Here is a 24,544-nt window from a genome sequence, read left to right as displayed (position 1 = left end):
AAATTAAACAAATGCATAGCTTCTGTTTAATAAACTGATAGTTATCACCCTAAAATGGGTCATCCTTGAAGTGTCACAAAACCAGTAATAAGAATTTTATTTAACTGTGAATAAGATACAGCACTATCAACATGATATTTTGTTCCTATAACTTTGCATATGGCCATTTTGGGGAAGATAATTTCTGAGTTTACCGCTTGCCTTTAAATATTGACTTGCCATCTTTACGTCCTCTGCTGGATGGGTTACTCTTCATGATGTCAGGATGCTAGTTTTTTAGACTGCCTCAGAGCATCCTTTATCCACGTGAAATTAACCTAATGTAAACATTTTTCATTACTGGCCAAGCAGTAGTATTGGAGACTCACTGAGTGAGTGTGACACTGCCTCCAGGCCTTCCTGATGCTGTTGCCGTAAGATCCACTTGTGTGGACCGCCTTGCACAGTTCACGTGTGGTATTTTATAAATACTGACTAGGTGATGGGGTTTAAAATAGCAGATTTATTTATTTATTTAGAATCTCACTCTGCCACCTAAGCTGGAGTACAGTGGTGTGATCTCTGCTCTCTGCAACCTCTGCTTCCCGGGTTCAAGTGATTCTCCTGCCTCAGCTTCCCAAGAAGGTGGGATTACAGGTGCACGCCACCATGCCCAGCTAATTTTTGTTTTTAGTAGAGACAGGCTTTCACCATGTTGGCCAGGCTGGTGTTGAACTCCTGACCTCCAGTGATCTGCCTGCCTCGGCCTCCCAAAGTGCTGGGATTATAGGGGTGAGCCACCACGCTGGCCTTAAATAGCAGGTTTCTTAATCCCACAATTTGCCTTACCATCAGAACCTGAAGTAGGGTAAGCTTGTTCTCTTGAACATTGCAAATTGCTTTCTTAATTCACAAAATAAAATACCTGGTTGAGGTCCACTTCAGGTCTTTTAACATAAAATCACATGCTTAGTCTGTGTTTAACCAAGAAAATCAAAGGGAGGGCCGGGCGTGATGGCTCATGCCTGTAATCCCAGCACTTTGGGAGGCCGAGGCAGAAGGATCACAAGGTCAGGAGTTCAAGACCAGCCTGGCCAACATAGTGAAAACCTGTCTCTACTAAAAATACCAAAATTAGCCAGGTGTGGTGGCACGCACCTGTAGTCCCAGCTACTTGGGAGGCTGAGGTGGGAGAATCGCTTGAACCCAGGGGGTGGAAGTTGTAGTGAGCCGAGACCACGCCATTGCACTCCAGCCTGGGTGAGAGTGGGACTCCGTTTCAAAAAAAAGAAAGAAAAAGAAAAGGATAAATAAGTTCTCTCACACAGGTCGATAAAAACGCGGCATGATCTGTATTTGGATCTAATGTATTTATTACACTGATATATGCCCAACATAGAACATTAAACATCAGAATGATAAACATATACCAGAATATATCAAATATATTCTTAGGTATTAAAAGGTTTCCTGATTACAAAGGGTGTCATAAAAATTTAAGGATGGATGACAAATTCTTGGTTTTTCCTTCAGGCAAGCACTCAGTGTTTTTATTACAGGTTGAGTAATCTTTATCTGAAATGCTTGGGACAAAAGTATTTCAGATATTTTTGATTTGGAATATTTGCATACACATAATAAGATATCTTGGGGATGGAACCCAAGTCTAAATGAGAAATTCATTTGTTTCACATACACCTTACCTTACGCACATAGCCTGAAGGTAAGGTTATATTATATATTTTAAATAATTTTGTGCATGAAACAAAGTTTTGATGGCGTTTTTTAAAAAAAATGTTGTTTTTTTTGTTTTTGTTTTTGTTTTTTTACAGACAGGGTCTGGCTATATCGTCCAGGCTGGACTCAAACTCCTGGGCTCAAGCAATCCTCCTGCTCAACCTCCCGAGTAGCTGGCACTACAGGTGCCCACCACACCAGGCTTGATTGTGACTTGACTGTCACCCAGTGTCACATGAGGGCAAGTGTGGAATTTTCCATTTGTGGGGTCACGTCAGCACTCAAAAAAATTCGAATTTTAGAGCATTTTGGATTTCAGATTAGGAATGTTTAACCTAAGTTTGTAAAGGAAATTTTTTAGCCTTAGAATAGGGATGTTTCAGATTGTTCAAGAGACAAATGAAAGACTAAAACAACCAGAAAACATTGGAATGATAAATCATTAAGTATATGTAAATGTGCGTTATTTACCTCCTGCCCATACAAAACCACTCATGACATACATACAAATGTAAGGACAAAACTGTATTCACCTGATTAACAAGAGCCAGAGTTCATTGCATGCTGATCAACGAACCAACACAACTTTTATCATACACTAAAAAAAGGGTAGAACAAAGACCAACTTAAAGCCTGGAGAGTGATCTAATCTGTTAAATTAGTGTACCGCAGAGTAATTTTGAAAGCCTTCTCGTTTTTTTTTTTTTCAGAGACGGAGTCTCGCTCTGTCGCCCAGGCTGGAGTGCAGCGGCGCGATCTCGGCTCACTGCAACCTCCCCCACCCGAGTTCAAGCCATTCTCCTGCCTCAGCCTCCTGAGTAGCTGGGATTACAGGCGCGTGCCGCCACGCCCGGCTAATTTTTTGTATTTTAGTAGGGACGGGGGTTTCACCGTGTCGCCCAGGCTGGTCTCGAACTCCTGAACTCAGGCAATCCGCCCACCTCGGCCTCCTAAAGGCTAGGATTACAGGCGTGAGCCACCGCGCCCGGCCCCTTCTCTTTTTTAAAACCAATTTCACTAACATTTACTTAAAAATGATTTTCTGCTTGGCAGAAGTGACTTAAGGCATGTGGGGGAGACACTGCGGGTCTGTCTCAGATTCCTTTAGACACCAATGCTCCACAGTTTTACGACTAGGTAATAGTCCGATAATCACCCATGAGTTCCTGGACTCCGGTTTGTTGTGGGATTGGAAATAAACGAGAAAGGCTGCGTTCGTCATCATGGCCTTATTTCTTCTCCCAACTTCCGGTCGTGCAGGTGTCTTGGGCAGGTGATCCCGAGGCCACTCTGCCGTGTTCTGTGAATCTTGGCGGAAGGGAGGCGAGCTGTAAATAAAAGCGTGACCATTAGAATCGCCGCTGTGTAGTATTAACCTGTTGAGCGCGGGGCTTCCCGGGGCTGGAGCTGCACCGCGGGCTCTGCTGTCTGGGACTCTCCTCCAGCGCCGACCCGACAGGACGCCAGGGACCAGGCCGGTCCGGCCGGGACAGCGGGGCCTCGGGCAGCGACGGGGCCGGGCCTCCCCCCAGCACGTCCCCAGCTCGGGCGCTGAGGCCTTGCGGAGACCCCAGGACTCGCCGCGGAGGCCACCAGTGCGCGTCTCGCGTGGCGCTACGGCCTCGGGAATTCCGTCACGGCATAGCCGGGTCCAGCGCGGTGTAGACCCGGGCCCCGTACCTTGCTCGGCCAGAGCGGCTCAGGTACTACTGCAGGTCCGGCTGCACTCGCGGCCACTGCGAACAGCCGGGACACCCAACCCCACTCTGCCCAGGGCCAACAAGCCCGAGGAGGCCGCAGAAACGCTCCCGCTCCCGCTCCCACTCGCGGCCCCAAGGCCCCACCCCCTCCGCCGCGCGCATGCGCCGCCCCCGAGCAGCCGCATGTGGCGACGGGAGGGGCCTGCCAGCTCCCCTCCTCCCCGGGACCGGCTCACTCCGGCCCCGCCGAGGGGGGAGCGGGTTTCCCCTCGTCCTCGGGGCCCGCTCGTTGCAGAGCGGCGGCCATGGAACCGCAAGGGCCAGAGCGGGCTGGCAGGCGCCAGCTACCCCGGAGCCGTGGGTGGCGGCAGAGGCGCGCGGCGTCACTGGAGGCCGGGCGGCTCCTCGGCGCTCCCCCTCGGTGGCCGGGGCGGGATGGTGCGTCCCGCAGGGCGCGCGCGGCTCCCGCGCTTCGGGCGCTCGGCGCGGGCGCGGGCGGGGGCGCGGAGGGCGGGGGAGCGGACCCCGATTCGCAGGACCGGGCCTGGGCTGCGCGGGCAGGGCCGTTGGCGGGGCGAGTGGGGGCGCCGGGCGCCGCGGGGGCCGGGGGCGGGGGGTGGGCGGGGCCGGGCGCCGCCGCGGAGCCTCCCGGGCCGCCGCGATCATGTCGGACCAGGCGCCCAAAGTTCCTGAGGAGATGTTCAGGGAGGTCAAGTATTACGCGGTGGGCGACATCGACCCGCAGGTACCGCGCCCGCCCCTGCCGCGGCCTCCTCCCCCGTCCGCGTCCCCGTCCGTCCCCGTCCCCGTCCCCGCTCCTGCCGCGGGCGCGCGCCGGGCGCAGAGCGTCGGGTCCGCCGAGGCCGCTGGCCTGACTGCGCTGAGGGCAGGGGCGACCGCGGGGTGGGCGCGGGAGGCCGGGGCCCGGGGGAGTGCGGGAGGGAGGGCGGCCGGGGCGCCTGGGGCTCTGTACCTCGGCCCCTAGTGCGCGCCCTGACCCCCCGGCCTGCGGCCCTGGGGTCGCCGCCCCCCACCCACCGGGCCGCCTCGTTCTCTGCTCCTTTGCTGAGCGGGACGGGCGCGGGGTCGCGTCTCCCCATTCCCCGCGCCGGGCGTCTCGGCTCCCGGGAGAGCAGCTCCGAGGGCGGACGAGGGGCGCCGGGATCCCCAGCCGGGGCAGCTCGCGCGGGGACCCCAGCCTCGCTCGGCCGGCGGGGGTCGTGGCCGTGCACCGGCTTGGCCGCCTCCGCCACCCGGGCAGCTGCCGTCCTGTGCGGGGCTGAGGAGGGCTCCCTTCCACCCTGTGTCCCTGCACGTGGGGGCTGGCATTCGTCTTCCTTGATTTTCCCACTTGGACGATTAATTTTACGGTACCCTGGTAACACTATCACATTACACATTTAATTTTGTGTAGTTTGGGCTCACGCCAAGGGATATTGTGGGTTTTCCTTAGTATTCCTATAATAATATATCTGTTTGATGTCACACAGTTATCAGTCCGTGGTAGGAATGCATCTTAGTTGAATATCCTCTTCAGGTTAATCTTCAAAATATTTCCTTCTTAAAAGTTTAACTGTACAGTAATGTTGCCTTGGGTGTGACATCAGTGGCCCCCACCTTGGAGGATGGGGATCCCCTGTGACCAGAGTTAGGCCTGGAAGGGCGGAGACTCATATTTCGCAGATAAACTTGGATGGTGTAGAAGGAATTGTAGAAGGCTGAGTGATCTTGGCCTTCTTGAGGTTCGTCCTTGTATGTTAGTAACAACTTTTTGGACTCTTTTTGCCCTGTAACTTTAGGGTAAAGAGACTTCAAGGCCGGGTTTACCCCTGTAATCCTAGCACTTTGGGAGGCCAAGGCGGGTGGATCACCTGACGTCAGGAGTTCGAGACCAGCCTGGCCAACATGGTGAAGGCTCATCTCTACTAAAAATACAAAAATTAGCCGGGCGTGGTGGCGGGCGCCTGTGGTCTCAGCTACTCGGGAGGCTGAGGCAGGAGAATTGCTGGAACCTGGGAGGTGGAGGTTGCAGTGAGCCGAGATCGCGCCACTGCACTCCAGCCTGGGCAACAACAGCGAGACTCCGTCTCAAAAAAAAAAAAAAAAAAAAAGCCTTCTATGAATTTACAGAGTAAAACAGTTGCTGAACACGGAGAGATCAAGATGAGTGCCTGTAACAGTGTTAGCTTTTTCCAGTATTGATGATTCCCCAGCCCCCCTTTTTTTTTTGTTTGTTTTTTTGTTTTTGTTTTTTGCTATCCACCATTTTTCTCTTCCCCCTCCTTCCTAGCCTTCGTGTTTCATTTTAGGACTTTGGCTCTTATAGGGGACTTGAACCAAATGTTACTTAAAACCTGGAACAAGTTGAACTGGAACCATATTTACTCGACTTCGAATCAAATCTAAATGCTTAAAAATGTCCTTGGCAAACCACTTTGATCTGAAACAGTAGATTTTCTGAAAAGTTTTGAGCCTGGACATCTGATTCTCTGACTCTTATGACTGTGGATTATAAGTTCACATGTTGACCATCTAATATGAGGCAGGCATGGACTAGGTGCCAGGTATAATACAGAGGTGAAGAGGACATGGTACCTGCCCTTGAGCGCCCCTCATTGGTGGGGGAGGGAGCACACCTGGACATATCACAGTACAAGGTGTAGCAGATTTCTCCACTGGGGTGCAAAGTAGACACCACTGAAATGTCACTCAGTAGATGTCATTTCAGTTGGGTTTTGAGATAAGCAGAAGTTAAGAACATGAAGGAATATTTTCATGTGGAGCGTATGTGCTGAGGAATGAAGGCATTCATGCGTTTGGGATACATCGGGATGATCACTATATCTGGAACAGAGTGATATGAGATAAATCTATTAAGATACTCAGTAGTGTGGAGATTGAAGAGAAGCTATTGGTTTTGGCATCCTCAAAGTTCGTGAAAACCGAGTAAAGTGTTTTTGGTAGAGTGTTGGTGGAAGGGGCTGGATTGCAGGGAGTTGAAGAGTGAATGGAAACTGAGAACAGAAAGGTTAGACTCTTCAGGAAGTTTGTCCTGAGAAGGAAATAGAGAAGGTGCCTGAGGAAGAGAGGGCTGGGGAGGGATCTGTGTTGCGTCACAAGCGCGTGGAAGGATGTGGGTAACTTTACTGTTTACAGGTGGAGGGAACATAGCTATGGACAGGGAAACTCATGAAGAAGGGAGTAGGATCAGAAACAGACTGGAGGATAGGAAAAGGAGGGGGCCTTTTCTGAAGACCAGTCGAATGGATGCGTGAAGCTAAAAATGCTTAGAGGTCAAGGGAAGGAAGAAAGCTAAAGTGGCCCATGGCCAGTGACCGCTGTTTTTTCAGTTACTAAATATTGAGCCTCTGCTCTAGTTCATATCTATTAGTGGTCAGTAAAGTATTCTGAAAAGGTTGTCTAGCTTGTGGGTGACTTTATTTTTTTTTTGAGGTTGGAGCAAAAGTTTAATAAGTGAAAGAAGAAAGCTCTCTGCTGCAGAGAGGGGACCTGGAAGAGGGTTGCCCTTGTGGGTCACTTGAGCTTTGTGGGCACCATGTCACTTTGACAGTTGGTGTGCACTGTCAGCTTAGACACTACCTACCTCTTCTGAAGCACTTGACTGTCGACTGTTCCTTAACCCTCACTTCCTTGGCTTCTGTTGACGCTCCTCTCCTGTGATACTGCGCTTCCCTACCTGTCCCTGAAGTTATCAGTTGCTGTGTCTACTCTCTAGCTCCCCTCCCATTCTGCACTGCGACCACCTTCACGCTCATGGCTGTGGCTCCCATCTATGTAATAATGCTGATGACTTTCTGTCAGGGAGATCCACATCTTTTCCTAGCTGCAACTGGATGCCTCTTGCCAGATATTAACACGACCCCCAAAGAATGGCATGCCCAAACTAAAACACGTCCTTGCGTCCCCACCTGCCAGCCTTCTGATGTGTTCCTCAGTGAGTGGTACTCACCACCATTTCAGTCTGGACTTTGCTCTTTTGCTTATACCCCTTCCAGACACCAAGGCTTGCAGATTCTCTCACATCTTCCTCCTTTCTGCCCATCAGGACATCCCTTTAATGGATGCCTCTTTCACCTGGGTTATTGCACTTGTTTCTTAACAGGTCTCTTGTCTTTAGTCACCTAGCCAACCAAACACAGCCAGCCCACCCAATCCATTCTTTTCACATGGACTGTCATCTTTGTATGAAATCTGTGCTACTTTTCCTGTGTGAAATCCTTCAGTGGCCCTGCATATACCCCAGAATGAAGCACAGACTTTTTTGCATAGTGTGTAAGAAAGCCCATTTATGGTCTGCTCTGTATTCACCTGTTCAGTGCCTTCAACACTGCTCCCTCTTCCTCGATGTATGGATTTTTGCCTAACACCCAGACGTTTATGAGGGTTCTGCTCACATATCTTGTCTTCCAGAATCTTTCCCTAATTATGGTGAAACTCCCCATGTCCCAGCCTTTAAGTTGGAAGCTCAGGAGCACCATGTGCGTGGCCCCACCGCAGCAGTGGTTGTGCTGTCTCCTGGTTTGTCCAGCCCATCTGTCTTGAGGACAGACCATGTCCACTACTGGACTCACAATAGCCTCCATTACTTGGTCATTGACTTGGTCAGTGAATCAAGATTTGCTGCTTTTGATTGTCCCCGAAAGTTTCATTGGCATATTATTCAGAGTAAAAGGCTGTTAGTTTTTATGTGGGGAATATGGTGTGTTTTTATTAAAAAGTACTATTATGCCCAATAATTATTTCTGTAATTCAAGAGTACAGTACAGTATTGCCCATTTTAATTTGTGTGGATTTTCTTGTTTTTTAGGTTATTCAGCTTCTCAAGGCTGGAAAAGCGAAGGAAGTTTCCTACAATGCACTAGCCTCACACATAATCTCAGAGGATGGGGACAATCCAGAGGTGGGAGAAGCTCGGGAAGTCTTTGACTTACCTGTTGTAAAGGTCAGTAGTAAACATAATTTGTTTTATATCTTTTCCTCAGTATCTTGCAAGCAGTACATTGAAGTTTCACTATAGCTCTTTTCAGGGTTTTTGCTAAAGTCCTGTTTTATTTTATTTTTATTTTTTATTTATTTTATTTATTTATTTATTTTTTTGAGCTGGAATCTCGCTCTGTTGCCCAGGCTGGAGTGCAATGGCGCGATCTCAGCTCACTGCAACCTCCGCCTCCCGGGTTCAAGTGATTCTCATGCCTCAGCCTCCCGAGTAGCTGGGATTACAAGCGCCTGCCACCATGCCTGGCTAATTTTTGTATTCTAGTAGAGACAGGGTTTCAACATGTTGGGCCAGGCTTGTCTTGAATTCCTGACCTCAGGTGATCCACCTGCCTCAGCCTCCCAAAGTGCTGGGGTTACAGGCATGAGCCACCGTTCTGGCCCTAAAGTCCTGTTTTATGTGGAAAGTTGCCAGATAACTGTGGACATCTTTAACATCTGAGTAACTTCCCTTAGCTTCAGGCCCTTTCAGCTAAACCAAGGTAGAGCATGGTTTCTGTATGTCATAAGTAATCCTAGGTCATCCTTTATGCCTGCTACAGAACTCGTCCCATGTTACCACTGCCTGGAAGTTTTCTGAGCCAAGGAAACCTGTCATGGGAAACAGATCTGATGCCTTGAATCAGATGGGTGTTTGAATTATTGTAAGAGTGTATTTCATTCCAAAAGCAGGCTAAGGCCTGTCAGGAGGTAACTCTAGGACAGGGTTACTTTCCATCCCTACTGTGGCAAGGTGTTCTGAATTTCAGTTAGCTGAAGGGAGTCCCCCATTAACTATGTTGTGGAACTCCTTTCTGACAAGAGTCACAATGGCCTTTAGTCACATTGTCTACCCACTGGTCGTCTGGGGTGTATCCAACTTGACCTATAGGTAATTTATTGCAGAGAATGAGGGATTCAGCTAGTAGAAGAATTGTTCAGATTTTGTTTATCCACCTACTGTATTATGTTATGGCTGATAAGTTAGTTGACTTCTGTTAAAATGTGTGTTTTAAAAATTTGTTAAATTTTGTAATTCCAATGCTTCGATTTTATTTCAGATCTTCTCTATTATTTGTTTTAAAATAGTTCTATACCACTACCATTTTTTCCCTCTTCATGTTATTAAATGCTTTGCCTTAAAAAGAAATCAGTATGAAAGTTACTGTGGTTTAACAATAACAGTGTTAGGAATTAAGAAAGATTGCCAGCCTGGTGCAGTGGGACTCACCTGTAGTCCCAGCTACTTAGGAGGCTGAGGTGGAAGGATTGTTTGAGGCCAGGAGTTCAAGGCTGCCATGCACTGTGATCACACCTGTGAATAGCTACCGTACTCCAGTCTGGGTAACACAGTGAGACACCATCTCTTAAACAAAAAGAAAAAGGGAAAAAAATAGAAAGATTGCCATTAAGTCAAATTGCGGGGCCAGAGAAGCCGCCTGGCTGCTGGGAAGTGGTGACCTCCCTGGTACCCAGGGTCGGAAACTGCCTTGGATGAGGTCCTGAGCTGGGGCACCCTCTTCTTTGGAACGTGTTTTTGTCTCTGGCTTGCTTCCTTGTACTGCTTTAGGGACAGTATCTCTGTCTCTTCCTTCTCCTTCCTACAAACTTTCTTTCTCTCAGACAATAGCCTGGAGCTATCGTCTCAGTAAAGTGGCTTTGCATATCTTATGCAGATGTTATGTGAAAGGGTGATCTTTCTAACACATCCTTGGGGCCTAGGTGATTGTTGCCAGGCCAACTACCAGCAGTAGTTCTTAAACCTGCCTGACCCCAAACCACCTTTTTGTAATAAATACTTTGTAGCACCCCCCTTATTATCCAGAAATGAATCGATACGTAAGCCAACCTTTAAAATATGTATATATAAATTGCCTAAACTGAAATGTGAAGGCGAAATAAAAGGAAAGTAAATAATAAATATATATTTCAATGTGTAAACACTTGGGCATGGCTGCTGCTATATGTAGAGTCACTGCCGGTAGCTGCTGCAATTACAGATTGATATCATACCCCACAAGTGGGGTCGCCGCTGTGAGGTGACGTTTCAGAATGGTGATCAATTCCTGAGCTAAACAAAGCAGTCTTCCTTCATTTTACACAGTATTCATATTCCTGGGAAAGTCAGTATGTAAGGCTAAGTAGAAATACCCATTACTTATACAATTAGCAGTTAGCATCTAGGATTATCACCATTTTGCCAAGGTAGTTTACTGTATGCAAACCCAACTTTTTCCCCCTCTGGCTATAGTATTTTAAAATGAGTGACAGACATATTTCATCTGTACCCAGTAGCATTCCAGCCTGCTTGTAATTTTTGGCAGCACCTGTATTGTCCAGGGACTATTGTGTTACATTACAAGGTGGTAGAGTACTTCGGAGCTGACTCAACAGTTTGCCTTCACTCTAAGATATTTCAAGTAGATCCTGATATTCTTAGTTTGAACCTTATGGGCCTGTCTTATTTTGGATCCTGCTGCTAATAGTTGAGTCTGAATTCGTATGACTGAAGGCTGAGACCTGGTTCCCTAGAGGCGTATCCCTTGGCCTTTACCTTGATAGGAAGTTTGACAGTGCATTTTAAAAATAAGGCGTCTTTATACACAGTGACAGTTTATCTATCATTTACATATTTGAATCTTACAAATCTTTAAAACTTGCTTCTTTGGGCACCAAAACTTTTTAAATTATTTTTTAAATTGAGATATTTTTCTCAGTGGCCTTTGGGCATCATTGGAAATGTTAATTTTGCTGACTTGTAGTGGGCTTATTTTATTTAATTTTTTTTCAGACAGAATCTCCCAGGCTGGAGTGCAATGGTGTGATCTCCACTCACTGCAACCTCTGCCTCAGGGTTCAAGCGATTCTCCTCTCTCAGCCTCCCTAGTAGCTGGGACTACAGGCGTGTGCCACCACGCCTGGCTAACTTTTGTGTTTTTAGTAGAGACGGGGTTTCACCATGTTGGCCAAGCTGGTCTCAAACCTGTCACCTCAAGTGATCCGCCCGCCTTGGCCTCCCAAAGTGCTGAGATTACAGGCATGAGCCATCGCGATCAGCCAGCTTATTTTTATATATTGTTCTTTGCCTTTAGGATAAATAGTTCCTTATTACTTTGCTTTTGTAGTTCTCCATTTCTGCTTTGTACTGTGGCCTACATCCTAATTTTGCATTATTTTATCTAAACTTATCTGAAGTAGGGCCTCAGTGATTCTACTGTGCTTGGATGGGACTTTATGATAGCCAGCAGTCTTTAAACTGGGATACCCTACCCAAGCTCCCTGGGGGGAGATTTTCAGCCTGTATGCTGTGTGGATGGTTGTAAGGTGATAGATAACATTTCCAGACTGGCCCTTCCTAAAGCTGCCTGAGAACACACCTGTGGTCACAGTGGCCCCTCCCACTTTACACAGGAAGAATCAGACCTTCACCCATCCTAATCTTGTACTGCATTGCCCCAGGCTCTGAGAATTCTCGTGGACAGCAGACAAAAGGACAATCAGAAAGACTGGTTTTAGGGACTGTTCCCTTAGCGCTCAGTCATGGCATCATGAGGAGAGAGGGGTTTCTGGGTGTTGCTGTTGAAAGGAGAGCTTGGTCTACGTGAAGGTGTTCTGAATTCAGAAGTGTCAAGGCCAATACAGATTCCTGATGCTGGCCCATTTTTTTTAATTTAACTGGAATTTTTCTAGGACTATCAAAAAATGTGAAGATATGTTGGATAAGGCACATAGATCGAAAAATTAAGTGCCTTCTTTCAGATTTCAGATAACTAATCCAGTAACTTAGTTAAAACCTTTGGTAAATGTCAAATCATCATGAAGTAATTATCCCAGGCACAGCTGCCAATCTTTATTTTATTTTATAAAATGTTTAATATTCCTCTTCTCACAGAAAATATGCTTATTTAGAGTTATGCTGAAAAATTGTAGATGTCATCTAAAAAATGATAAGGGGGGCATTTCATTGTCTGAAATTTATTTAAGGTGTACATGACAAAAATAGCTTGAAGATCATTAGCTTGGAATATGACTTGCAGGAGAGCAAAGACTGCGTTTCTCGTTTTCATTGTTACATCCCCAGCGCCTTGCACCATCTCTGCATAAAATAGATTCTCAATAAATATTTGATGAATGAATTGATGGGTGGGTAGTGAGCATATATGTATGTTTCCGTTGGCTGAAGTTTCTGGAAGTCAGCTGCCTTCCAGAATGTAGTAATGGGGGCATTACTACATTTTGATAGTAATTTTCTGAAGTAGAGCTATCAGGAGAATGATTTGTATAATTATAAAAATTAAACATAGAAACAAGATAATTTTTCAAAAATATAAATTACCCAGAAAGGTAGTAATTAATCTGTTTTATAATTAATCTCAGTTTTTAGAATTTATAAAAATATTTTCAGGCAGTTAGAGATAGTTTTTATGGCTTACAAACATTGTATCTGCTTGACTTCACTAAAACAAACAAACACCTCATGAATTTAGACTTGACTGAATTTGGGATTCAAGAAGGGAGCGTATGAGAGGCTGACTATGCCCTGGATGAGGTGGCGGCGGTGGTGGGGCAGGATGGGTGGCAGTTCCCCTGAGTCCTAATTGTGGGGGTCAGCAGTAATAAGTATGTAAACCTGGAACTTAAATGTTTATACATAATTTTAAAAAAATATGGTAGTGCTTCATTCTATAATTGGATTTTTCATCTTGGATATTAGTAACTAATCTTTGACTATAATATTTCTATTTGAATATTCATACTTGTAATCTGGATGTTTTAAAATAGGTTGTAACAGAGACTTTTAATTTCTAAGAACAACACTAGTAAAATAGTATCATGCCACTTGTAAATTGAGAACACTTTTTGATTTAATCTTTTCTTTTTCAGCCTTCTTGGGTGATTCTGTCCGTTCAGTGTGGAACTCTTCTGCCGTATCCTTTTTTTTGAGTGGGGGAGGAGGGAAAGGGTAACTCTGGGTTTAAGACTGAAAGAAATGATAGTTAACGGAGTGAAAAGTGGATTCATTCGTTAGGACAGATTGTTTTGTCTACATCTTATATTCCTACTATTTTCCATCCTGTTTCAAATTTTATGTACCTGATCCTTGTTATTACTCATGTTAAAGAGGGCTCAGCTGTGACAAGTAACTCTAGGCCGGGAACTGGAGGCAGGAGCTCCGGTTCTCTTCAGCTTTTGTGGTGCTAGCTAGATGAGGGATATTTCTAAAATTCTAAGTCTATGTGAATCAAATCATGAATTGTTTGAAGAGTAAGTTGGGGAAGAGAACATGAGAATAAAATTTATAACGTGCATTGTTAATCCTTTTAATTGCATTGGGTAGAACGATTATTAATTCAGTGCACCTGTGCTGTGGGTTGAGTACTGAAAATAGAGGGGTGAAGAAGACCATTTCTGCCCTCAGGGAGCTTCCTTGCTTGCATTGTTCGTTCATGGAGCATTCATAGATGTGCCCTTGCCCTGGCACTGTGTCAGGAGTCAGAAATGAGGCGTTCTACAGGCCTCCTGTTTACTCTTCTAGGCCTGGTGGCTCCCTTTTCATCCTAAAAGGATAATGCTTCATGGGACTGTTACTTCAAGTGTAACTTGCTTGTGGAAATCATTTCTTTTGCAAGTACCTGATACCATACAGTTGCTAAAATTTTAGACCTGGCAAGAGATTATGTCATGTGCTCTATTTTATTTTGCAGCTATGCCAGGCAGTTCTCTTGAAAGCACTTATTACCCATTGAATCAATGCAGATGGAAGGAAACTTATCATGAAATATTTATAGAGAAATAGGGAAAACATTCCTCTACAAGCAGTTCTTCTTGGAGGATGTGTAGAACTTTAGCAACTCCAACTCAGAAGTTCTAATATTTTCTTGTACATAGCCTAAAGAGTTGAAGGAAATTAGTTCCTGTTTTTGTTTTGTCGTTATTTATTACTTTTATAAGAAATGAAAAAGACTGGGAATAGAGCTAAGAGGCTGATTTTGCTGTTCCAGGTCATTTATTCTCTGTACAAGACTCCTTAAGAAGCTGAGATCTTTTTTTTTTTTTTTTTTTGAGACAGAGTCTTGCTCTGTCGCCCAGGCTGGAGTCCAGTGGCACGATCTCGGCTCACTGTAACTTCTGCCTCCTGGGTTCAAGCGATTCTCCTGCCTCAGCCTCCTGAGTAGCTGGGACTATGGGTTCAAGCGATTCTCTTGCCTCAGCCTCCTGAGTAGCTGGGACTACAGGCATGCGCCACCACGCCCAGCTAATTTTTGTATTTTTAGTAGAGACGGGGTTTCACCATGTTGGCAAGGATGGTCTCAGTCTCTAGACCTTGTGGTCCACCCGCCTCGGCCTCCCAAAGTGCTGGGATTACAGGCATGAGCCACCGCGCCCAGCCACTGGGATCTTCTTTGAGCTCTTACTTGCCTATCCATAGGAACAAAAGATTGTGCCACCGCGCTCCAGCCTGGGCGACAGAAGCAAGACTCCATCTCAAAAACAAACAAACAAACAAGGGAGCCTGGGAGACTCACTGGTAGACAGTGCACTCTGAGATTTGCCTTTATTAATATTTCCCCAAGTCTTTGGAAGTAGAAAATCCATGAGCTTAGGTTGGAAGATGGAAACAGATCTTAGATAATGGGGCTGAAGGTATCATTGCAGTCTTCAGAGTTTTTTTTACAGCCAGGGAAGTCTCAAATGTTTATAGGATTCATCTGTGTAACCATATAGGAGACTTCAAACTTGGAATAGAATTTTTAAGCTGATATTTTTCTTGATTCACCTATCTCAATCAGTATACTTTACTCCTATAGGGAAAGAGAAGTAATACTTTAACCCATTTTGAATTCTACACACTCCATATTATTCAAAAAAAGTCATTGTTTGCTCTGAATAGACTATGAATTACAGGCACATAGAGATCATGACTGCCTTGTGTCTTGTTAAATTCACAGTGTGTGATGTGTAGTAAGTGCTCATTAATCATTTTGAATGAATTTTTAAGATCAGCTTTAGAAATAGGAAGGATCTTTGGAATCATATATTCCAACTTTTGTTTTAAAAAAGGGGAAATTGAAGCTCACAGTTGTCTTGCCTAAGTTCACAAAGTTAGCGGAGATAATAAGACTAGAGCTCAATCAAGCTCTTATGAAGGATTCTTCCTACTGTGCAGTGGAAGCAGTCACAACGTTTCAGTCTAAAAGAAACAAGACGTTTTAATTTTGCTTTTAAAATAACTGCTATGCCATTTGTGTGTATGTGTATAGGCATGTGTGTGTTTATATATTTGTATATAGTTAGCTAGCTATCAGAGATCAAAAGGCTTCCCCCTGTGAGTATACTTTGCCTATTTGATTTATGATATAAGTGGAGAGATTGGATTTCAAAATGTGCTTTACAGAAAAGCACTCAGTTCTTTCTGTGCCACCCACTACTCTCTATTCCACTCTGCCCTGTACTCTTCTTTGTCTATCTTAAGTCTGTCTCTTTCTTAAATGGACTGAGTGGGGACGGAGTGGGTGGGTAATGTCTGTTAGTGAAGTACAGGTTGCACTAATCTTATTTCATTGTAATCTTAATAACTATAAAACAGAGTAAATGGTTTTTCTCCAGAATCATGTCAGATTTTTTTTGGAATCACTGCCTGCCTTTCTCAGGTAAGCATGGTTACAGTTAGTCTTGAGTTATTTATATGTGACACTTCTGAGTTTTTGTATGGTTGGATTTATGACCTGTTAACCAGTTTTAGAGAAGCTATTTCCTAAACTGACTGTATATTTAATATAAACTCATGACACTTAAAATTATTTAAATATTTGTGCTTGCTTTTAAGATTTAAAGTTTTTAATGGGTGAAAATGGTCTTTATAAATAAAAAAAGATTTCAAACTTGAATATGAAAAAATATTAAAAATGAAATTAAAAGATGACAAGGAAAATTCAGTTAGAAATACAGGCAAAGAATTTTCTTAATAAATAAAGGGATCATACAGATCAACAAGAATAAAAAAGACCTTAGCAGATAAGGCAGAGAAACAAATTTAGAATCTATAAAGAGGAATTACTAATAAGTGTAACAAAACATTTGATGCAGTTTATAATCAAACATGAACATTTTAATAGCAATGAGATAAGTGTTTTTGCTCATCGAATTTGTAACAGTGTGTTCAGTTTTGGTGGAGATGCTGAGGACAGACTCCTGCTTCCTGCCGGCAGGAATGGGAGGTTAGCACAGCAGCTTCCTAGGAAAGGGGAGCAGTGTCGAGCCTTAAAATACTCATTTCGTTTTCACCTGCATTTCTTTTATGTTTAGAAACTTATCCCAAGTCGGCCGGGCATGGTGGCTCATGCCTATAATCCCAGCACTTTGGGAGGCCGAGGTGGGCGGATCACCTGAGGTCAGGGGTTTGAAACCAGGGGTTTGAAACTGGCAAAAGTGGCGGAACCCCGTCTCTACTAAAAATACAAAATTAGCCAGGCGTGGTGGTGCGCACCTGTAATCGCAGCTACTTGGGAGGCTGAGGCAGGAGAGTCACTTGACCCTGGGAGGCAGAGGTTGTGGTGAGCTGAGATCGTGCCATTGCACTCCAGCCTGGGTAACAAGAGCAAAACTCCATCTCAAAAAAAAAAAAAAGAAAAAAAAGAAAAAGAAACTTATCCCAAGTCGATAGAAGGACAGACTGACACATAAAGGTGCTTACATTTATTGATAAGCATTATTTATAAGATGGTAAAATTGGAAACAATCGGATCATCCACTATTTGGGAATGTTTAAGAAACCTATTGTATATACTTACACAGTAGTCTAGCTGCTTAGCCATTTTTGAATTCTGTTTTATGAAAACTTGTAAAGACATGGGAAACGTCTTAAGTGGCAAAAGCAGGCCATAGCCTAGGTATGTACAATATTACACCAGCCAGATAAAATATCTGAAATGAGAAACCAAAATGTTAACAGTGGTTAGTTCTGGGTATCTGAATATTTAATATTTTTGTATTGTATTTTGTTTTTCTAACCCCCAGCTAAGAAAAACCTCAAATCATAATAAAAACTATTAGAAAAAAATCAAATTGTTATGGTTTAAAGTCGTTTTACTAATTACGTGGAATAATTTGTTTAAAATCAGTGGTCCTTAGGAAGGTGAAAGTGCACTGTAGGATGTCCCATCTTATTTGACCTGACAGTCCTCATCCCAGGCTGTCATTTTGGTGCTCATAGGTGATACTTTTGAAAAAGTATTTAGTCATCTTTCTCCATGCACACCTTTGAGAAAAGGGCACATTCAAGTTATTAGGTAAGATGGAAAGAAATTTGGTTATAATCTTGCTTTTCCTTATGCCTTTGTGATAGAGGATTACGGAGCTGGGTAGTATTTGGTTTAGCATTGTTAGGTTGTTGGCCAGACTCAACAGTTAATACAAAGGATATCACCAGTCTGAACTTGATCCATCCTCTGTCCAAGTAATAAGTAAATTTATCTGTGGTTACTGTGTTTTTGTTTGTGTCTCTTGTATTCTGGAAGTTCTCTAAAATCCTGTTTTTGTTTTTGTGACACTAATTTGATGGAGATCCTTCAAGTAGCAAAATTGGCTTATTTTTTTCTCTTTAACAGGAATTTTGTTGGTATTTGTATTTTGCAATGTTTTTTCATATCTGTTATAAGTGTATATTTACATGAATGATCTTTAAAGTTGGCTAAAATGAGAAAATAAATGCTGGGTGCTATGGTTACATGAAATTTTTATTGTTTTCCTCTACTTCTCTGTATGTTCCAAATTTACAATCAACTTATCAGAAAAGTTTTAAAAATGAAAGCATTACTACTTATGTATAAACACAATGTACTTTGGCTAAAATGTGAATTTTTCATTTAATTTTATTTGCACTGGTTGGATTTCTGGGTTTCAGAGACTCAGAGCCGACTATCCAGAAATGATTCCAATTGAATGAGAAAGGGAGAGAGGACGAAGGGCCACGCTGAGTTTGGGACAGGGACAGGGAGTCCTGTGGGCATTTTTCAGAGATGAAGGTCACAGTGACATGGGATTTTGAAGACTTGATTTGGTGAAATAAATAAGAAAATCAAAAGTATGTGAGTATAAGATGATTATAGGGTTTCAAACGAGGTAATTAGATATTGTTAAATATTAACTATGAGTTTAGCACAAAAGAATATTATTAGTCTTCCAAAGAACTAATAGTTATGTTTAACAGAGTTTATATTTGTAACAGATTGTTATATTATACATGTAATAAATTAGGTTATAGTGTAGACATACATACATGATACATATATGACCACTCAGGGGGCACAGGTATGATTCTATGAGCTTAGGAAGCATAGCATTGGTCTGGATTGCAAGGCGAGGGAAGCCTTGATAGAGTGGATGTAAGGTGTGAGTGGCCCTGAAAGAATGGACAGAATTGGAGGAAATGGGAAGGAAGGAGGGCATTCTGCATAGAGCAAGGTGGAAGGAGAAGTCAGGAGTACACAGAGGCTAGATAAGAGGAGACTGGTGTCAACCAAGGGTGTGCATTTGCATGTAGAAGAAAAAATGGTCAGGCAGGTAGATGGATAGAGACGATGGGAAAGCAAGGTATATGAGTTTGAACTGGGTAAAGTAGGTAGCAGGATGCTTCATCACCCTTTTTTTCTCGTTGATTTTGGATTACAAATACTTACCTCAGAAAATTTGGGAAACCAAAAGTCAGACAAAATTAGAATCACTTGTGATCATTGCAGGTAAAACTGGTCCAGGAGCTCTGAGGATGACTTGCAGGGCAGGACAGAGGCTGGAGTTTTGACAAATGGAGATGGGATTCAGGGTAGCAGATACAACATGGGACTTAGCAACAGATGGGACTCAGCAGGTATTGGGGACGTGGGATGCTGTGGTGCAAAGAGTGAGAAGCCAGCACTCACTGTATACCTCCCTGTGCCAGATCCCATGGTGGATGCCAAAGATTATGTCATTGTTTCAGTCGAGGAGCACAGGAAAGTGGCAGCACCGCTGAAGGAGCTGGGAAATAGGGAGGAGCCTGATTGGCGAGGGGAGATGGTGATATTGGTTTGAAACACAGTCTGGGCTGTTGATAAGGTATGGAAGTGTAGGAACTTGGAGCTGCTGTGGCATGAAGGAGATTCCTGCAGAGCATGATAGAGAGAGGAGCAGATAACTGGGAGTAGAGCCTTGGATAGCACGCATTGGTAGAGAGATTTGGGGAGGAAAAAAAGAAGGAGCTTGAAAACAGAGATGATACTGGAGGAGTAGGACATTATTTTTAGAAACCAAGATAAAGTCACACTTAATCATTTTTATTTTCATTGCTGGGAAATAACAACAACCCAGGTAAAGATTTAGAGCATAAATTGGTAGAAGATAGTTGTACATAGGTTTGTGTGTATCCTGAGTCCTATTCTGTGACCCAGGAAGAGGAGGAAAAGGATAATAGAAAGTGATACAGGAGTATCAGCTGGCTCAGTGAGCATCACACAGGCTGAGGGGTCTAAGTAGATCTTGGATTCTCAGCTGAGAAGTCACCAGTGTAGTCCCTGTGGGAATAGGAGGATGGATATCCATAAAGAAACAACTAGGTGAGCAGACTGCTCAGAGAACGTGAATATCTTGATTCTTTGCAGTGGAATAGTGTCATTTGATTGTGTGGTCTGGGAAGGGGCTCTGCTGGTGACAAACTGGGCAGAGGCCCTGCTCACCCACTGTCAGATGAAAGGTCCAATTTTACCTTGGTGCTAAACTTACCAAGGGGAGTGGCTGGGTCAATGGTGGCCAAAAGGTTAATTTCTTAGCAAGCTCTTTGATAGTATTTTATATCCTTTTAGCAAATTCAGTGGATAAGAAAAATGAGAATCCAGAATTAGCATGATCTTTGTGGGTCACTTACTGTACTTCCCACAGTTCATCACTTAGCGTGATGAATTGGAATCCCCAGTGTGTCATGGGGTAAAATAAAAGCATTTCTTTTAAGTCGAGAAAGATTGTTCAAATAGGGATGGGGAAGACTTTAATAGTCACTTCTATGAAGAAACCCTGGAAACTGTAGTTTAAGAAAAGTGCATTGGGAGCACTAATATTTTGTGGTTGCTAAAAAATGTTATTTTGGTTGTAAGATACATTAACAACATATGTACAGTGTGCAGCTAAGGGACTTTGGTCCAACAAATCCTTGATGGGTACTTCCTTTGTGACAGGAGCAATGCAGAGGGGTACAAATTAATTAAGATGCGATTTCTCTCTCAGTAAACATACAGTCTAGGAGGGGTCAGGCCTTGGGCAAATACGGTATGTTGCAACATATGCAAAAATGAAAGTGGGCACCAGGTACAGAAGCAGGAGGGAGTGCTCACAGTGGTTAGTCCTAACTGATTGGAGACTGTCAGAGGGATCTGCACCTTTTCTGCACACTGGAGCACCCATGCGCACACACACTCACATGCACACGCCAGGCAGGACCCCAGCTTTACAAAAGGACTGTTTCTTGGTGGTTCTCAGTGACCTTCTGTCTTTTCCCCGTCAGGGTGTTGATACAAGCTGGAGCTCTTTGTTGGAGTCTTCCAGAGCTCTCCCAGGGAGAGGTAGGGAAGGGAGCTTGTCCAGCAGAAGTTGGGAAGCACAGAGATCATCTGCCTTCTTCTGACCCGGTATTGATGCAGGCTGAGGCCTCTGTTGTAATGTGCTGGGTAGGTTTTGGGGAATAGGTCAAGAGTGTAATGGAGAGCCTGGCTAGGTCACGATTTGAATCTAGAAGACTAAAAAGTCCTTTCCATTCTGTATCTCAATCAACAGTATTTCTTGACTGCCTACCCATGTGCCTTGCACTGTACTAGGTGCTGTGAAAGATCTCAGAGAAGTTTAGGACATCATGTAAGACTCTTTAAGAAGGAGTGTTAGAGTTCATAGTCAAGACTGGACAAGGAGAAAATCCTGTAAGCTAGAATCAAGGAGTGTCTTATTGGGGGTGGTGAGGCCTGAAGAAGGAGAAGGGAGAGTGTTCCTGATTGGTTTAAAGGAAAGCTTTTATTCCTGGGGGCACAGACTTGAAATTCTAGTCCTCTGCTCCTGGTTGCTTTGGAGTATAGCTGGGAGGACAGATAAGCAAGCAGATAGTTGTAAAGTGTGAGAAGTATTTAGATTTCTGTCCAGCTTGCTGTGGGAGTACAGTGGTAATGCCACCTGAGCTGAGTCTTAGAGGAGGAGGTCGGAGGGTGGGCGCAGCGGGGCACAGGAAAGCAGAACATGGTGAGGATGGCAGGTGCACGCGGGGGCAGCGCTCATGGGCAGGAGGAGGTGGTTAGGAGCAGCCAGACAGGAAGGGCCTGGACACTATGAGGGAGCCTTTGGATTTTAGCCTTGCAGCACTGAGGAGACATTATTAGCCAACATGATAACATTGGTATTTTGGAAAGATGGTTTTTAAAAAAGAAAAGCACTTTTCCCCAATTATAAAATTAATGCTTTTGAAAATTTGGAAAATACAGAAAAGTATAAAAATGAAAATAAAAATGTCCCCATAATCCTATCACCACTAAGTAACTATTGTTAACATTTTGGTGTGGAAAGAGCATTCTTAATTACGCTGGTGGAGATTCATTAAATGAGCTGGTATGGATGTTCAAAGTCATTTAATCCAAACGTACATCAGTGAAGAATCTGGGTCATGGAAGTTTTCCAAGTTGACATAAGCGAGTTATTGGAGGCGTCGTATTAATGCCAGGTCTCCTCCATTCCTCCCTAGCTGATGTTCTTTCCACAGCAATCTCCTGCACCCTGTTGAGGTCTACGCCTGTGACACAGGCCAAATAGGGTATAGGACTAGATTTACTGCAGTCAGTAAAATAAAATAATACTTAACTGAACAGATAGGCAAATCTTGGTAATAAAGGCATATCTAGATTGTTTTTTAATTTCATTTTTAATAAAGATTAGATAATGACTCATTGGATTAATCTGTATTATCATATAATTAAATCTCAACTCTCCAATGCTGCAGGATATAAATGTTTTTGTGAAAGCCTCTAATAAAAATAACCTGGTCCAGTCTTCTGAAATGTGACATTGACTTACTAAATTAACAAGTTATAAAATAATGATTTGAAAAGTGTTTTTTAGAAAGCTAACATGTTCTTGTTAATATTCATAGAATAGTGTGTAATACAGAATAATTTCTAGAAATGTTTGTAAAATGGATGAGAGTAGATGAACAATGCTAGATTATTGGCAAGCTGCATACTGGCAGTTAAAAAGAGATTAACATGCTATTATCAATACTTTTAAAAAATTAACGAGACAAAGTTCAGGATTCTTCAACAACTATAATCCTCAACTTACAATAAATTTATCCAGAAAAAATTTACTCGGTTAAATGATTATCTTAGAATTAATGCTTATATTTTTATTTTTCTTAAATGTTCTTTTGCTTTTCAGACTCTAAAATTTCATTTTTTTTAGAAATTATTTTTGACTTTCCCAGCAGTAACTGCCCTTAGAGAAGCACTATAGAACAGTGGAAAGTCCAGTTTGGAGTTAGACCTGGGTGTAGACAGACCTGGGTTTTAAAAGTCAGCTTTTCCAATTATTAGGTGTGATTTAGTGTGTTTCCTTCTGTTTAAAATGGGGTGGATGATTCCTGTTTCACATGGCGGTTGGAAGGGTTAGCTGTATAGATAAAGCACTTGGCACAGTTCCTGGCACATAGTAGGCAGGCAATAAATGGTAGCTGTTTCTATTGTTACAGTGAAAGCCTGTTTGACTGCATAAGCCATTGTATCTGGAGTCGTTACTTCATCACTGAGCAAGCATAAGAATTATTCCTTTTATGCTTGCCTTCTTTCTTTCCTGTGTTAAGTAATATTTACATTTTCCCCTGAACTTACAAGCCACCATATTTTTATCTTTATTTTTATTTTATTCATTTCATAATTAGTATTTGTTATCCATTAGCATAAAGGCATTCCTAAAATACAATTTTGATATTGCTGTTGTATTTAAACATTTTCAAAAGTGACACAAATGGAAACTGGAATGGCATACTAGTTCTTCCTGCTTTTTTTCCCCTGATTATTTTTGTTATAGACTGAAATAATCCTCCATTTCACTTTTTGGAATGTGGATATAAATATTTTTAAATTCATTTGGTGACAAGGCAAAAATAAGTAATTCATATATGTAAAACTATTATGATAGGAGTGAAGTTTTTGTTATAATAAGCAGATAGCTAAAAGCTTCTCTATTTTTTTCTACAAATATTCTTAGGTTAATTTTATTAAGGGAGAAACAGAATTGTTGCAGTATATTGCTAAAGTGAAAATATAGCCATGCACAGATTGAAATGTATGGTAAAAGCCTTCTTTCTAACTTTCTGTCAGGTGTCATCTGAAGACAGAAGTGCCCTGTGGGCTTTGGTTACGTTCTATGGGGGAGATTGTCAGCTAACCCTCAATAAGAAATGCACGCATTTGATTGTTCCAGAGCCAAAGGGGGTAAGCATTTCTTGTGCCACCTTCTTTTTGTATGTCATTTAAGAATTTCTAGTAATCACATGTCTTTTTTGAGCTTCTTTTAAATTAATTATTATATTTTATTTACAAAAGCTGATTATATTGGTTTATATTATTTATATCCAGCTTCATTCCACAAACGATGTGAGATGATTGTAAATTGTAAGCCAAATATAACTTCTAAATACTATGAAATTTTGCTTCATTTTATGCGGAAAACAGGAAAATTTTATTAATCTGTAGAATTTCCTTTCAAATCCAGTAAAACTTTGGTTCATTTTTATTTGTTAAAAAAATGTATTTTTAGTTCCCTTCACCATTTTTTTTTAAGAACCTTGTATCAGGTATAATTATAAACGTGTGTGGTGAAATTTTCGATATATTTTCTTCTTCATAATCTGGAATATATGAAAATGACTTTTGTCTTGATAAGCATAGGGCTCTCATCCTTGAGCAGTGGTGTGGCTGTATGGATTTTGTTTCCACAAGTAAGACCCCTGGATCAGCAGCATCTGCCCCCCTTGGGGACTTGTTAGAAATGCAGCCTGTTGGCCAGGTGCAGTGGCTCATGCCTGTAATCCCAGCACTTTGGGAGGCCGATGTGGGTGGATCAGTTGAGGT

The 24,544-nt window shown here is 43.0% G+C and overlaps 2 protein-coding genes across 4 annotated transcripts in view; one reads left to right on the top strand and one right to left on the bottom strand.

Moving 5' to 3' along the window:
• Window positions 1–1,308: 1,308 nt before the first annotated feature.
• On the bottom strand, window positions 1,309–4,082 carry LOC101058317 (uncharacterized). The gene is made up of 2 exons (XM_063815957.1): window positions 3,397–4,082; window positions 1,309–3,044 (listed from the first exon to the last, which is right to left on the bottom strand). The coding sequence occupies exon 1, from the start codon at window positions 4,080–4,082 to the stop codon at window positions 3,423–3,425; it is 660 nt and encodes a 219-aa protein (XP_063672027.1). The 3' UTR covers window positions 1,309–3,044; window positions 3,397–3,422.
• PAXIP1 (PAX interacting protein 1) overlaps window positions 4,025–24,544 on the top strand; it is a 58,873-nt gene continuing 38,353 nt past the window's right edge. Inside the window, exons 1-6 of one of the 3 annotated variants that reach the window (XM_063815855.1) lie at window positions 4,067–4,161; window positions 8,245–8,379; window positions 13,296–13,339; window positions 16,000–16,063; window positions 20,944–21,067; window positions 23,792–23,905. In XM_063815855.1, coding sequence (XP_063671925.1) covers window positions 16,005–16,063; window positions 20,944–21,067; window positions 23,792–23,905 — 297 coding nt within the window. In that variant the 5' untranslated portion in view covers window positions 4,067–4,161; window positions 8,245–8,379; window positions 13,296–13,339; window positions 16,000–16,004. Of the gene's footprint in view, window positions 4,162–8,244; window positions 8,380–13,295; window positions 13,340–15,999; window positions 16,064–20,943; window positions 21,107–23,791; window positions 23,906–24,544 lie in introns of those variants that run through there. The other 2 variants (XM_054655398.2, XM_054655399.2) reach the window with 2 other exon arrangements.

This window comes from Pan troglodytes, chromosome 6, assembly GCF_028858775.2.
Source record: "Pan troglodytes isolate AG18354 chromosome 6, NHGRI_mPanTro3-v2.0_pri, whole genome shotgun sequence".
NCBI lineage: Eukaryota > Metazoa > Chordata > Mammalia > Primates > Hominidae > Pan > Pan troglodytes.
The sequence above is the reverse complement of the archived record's forward strand: the minus strand, read 5'-3'. Positions and strand labels throughout refer to the sequence as shown.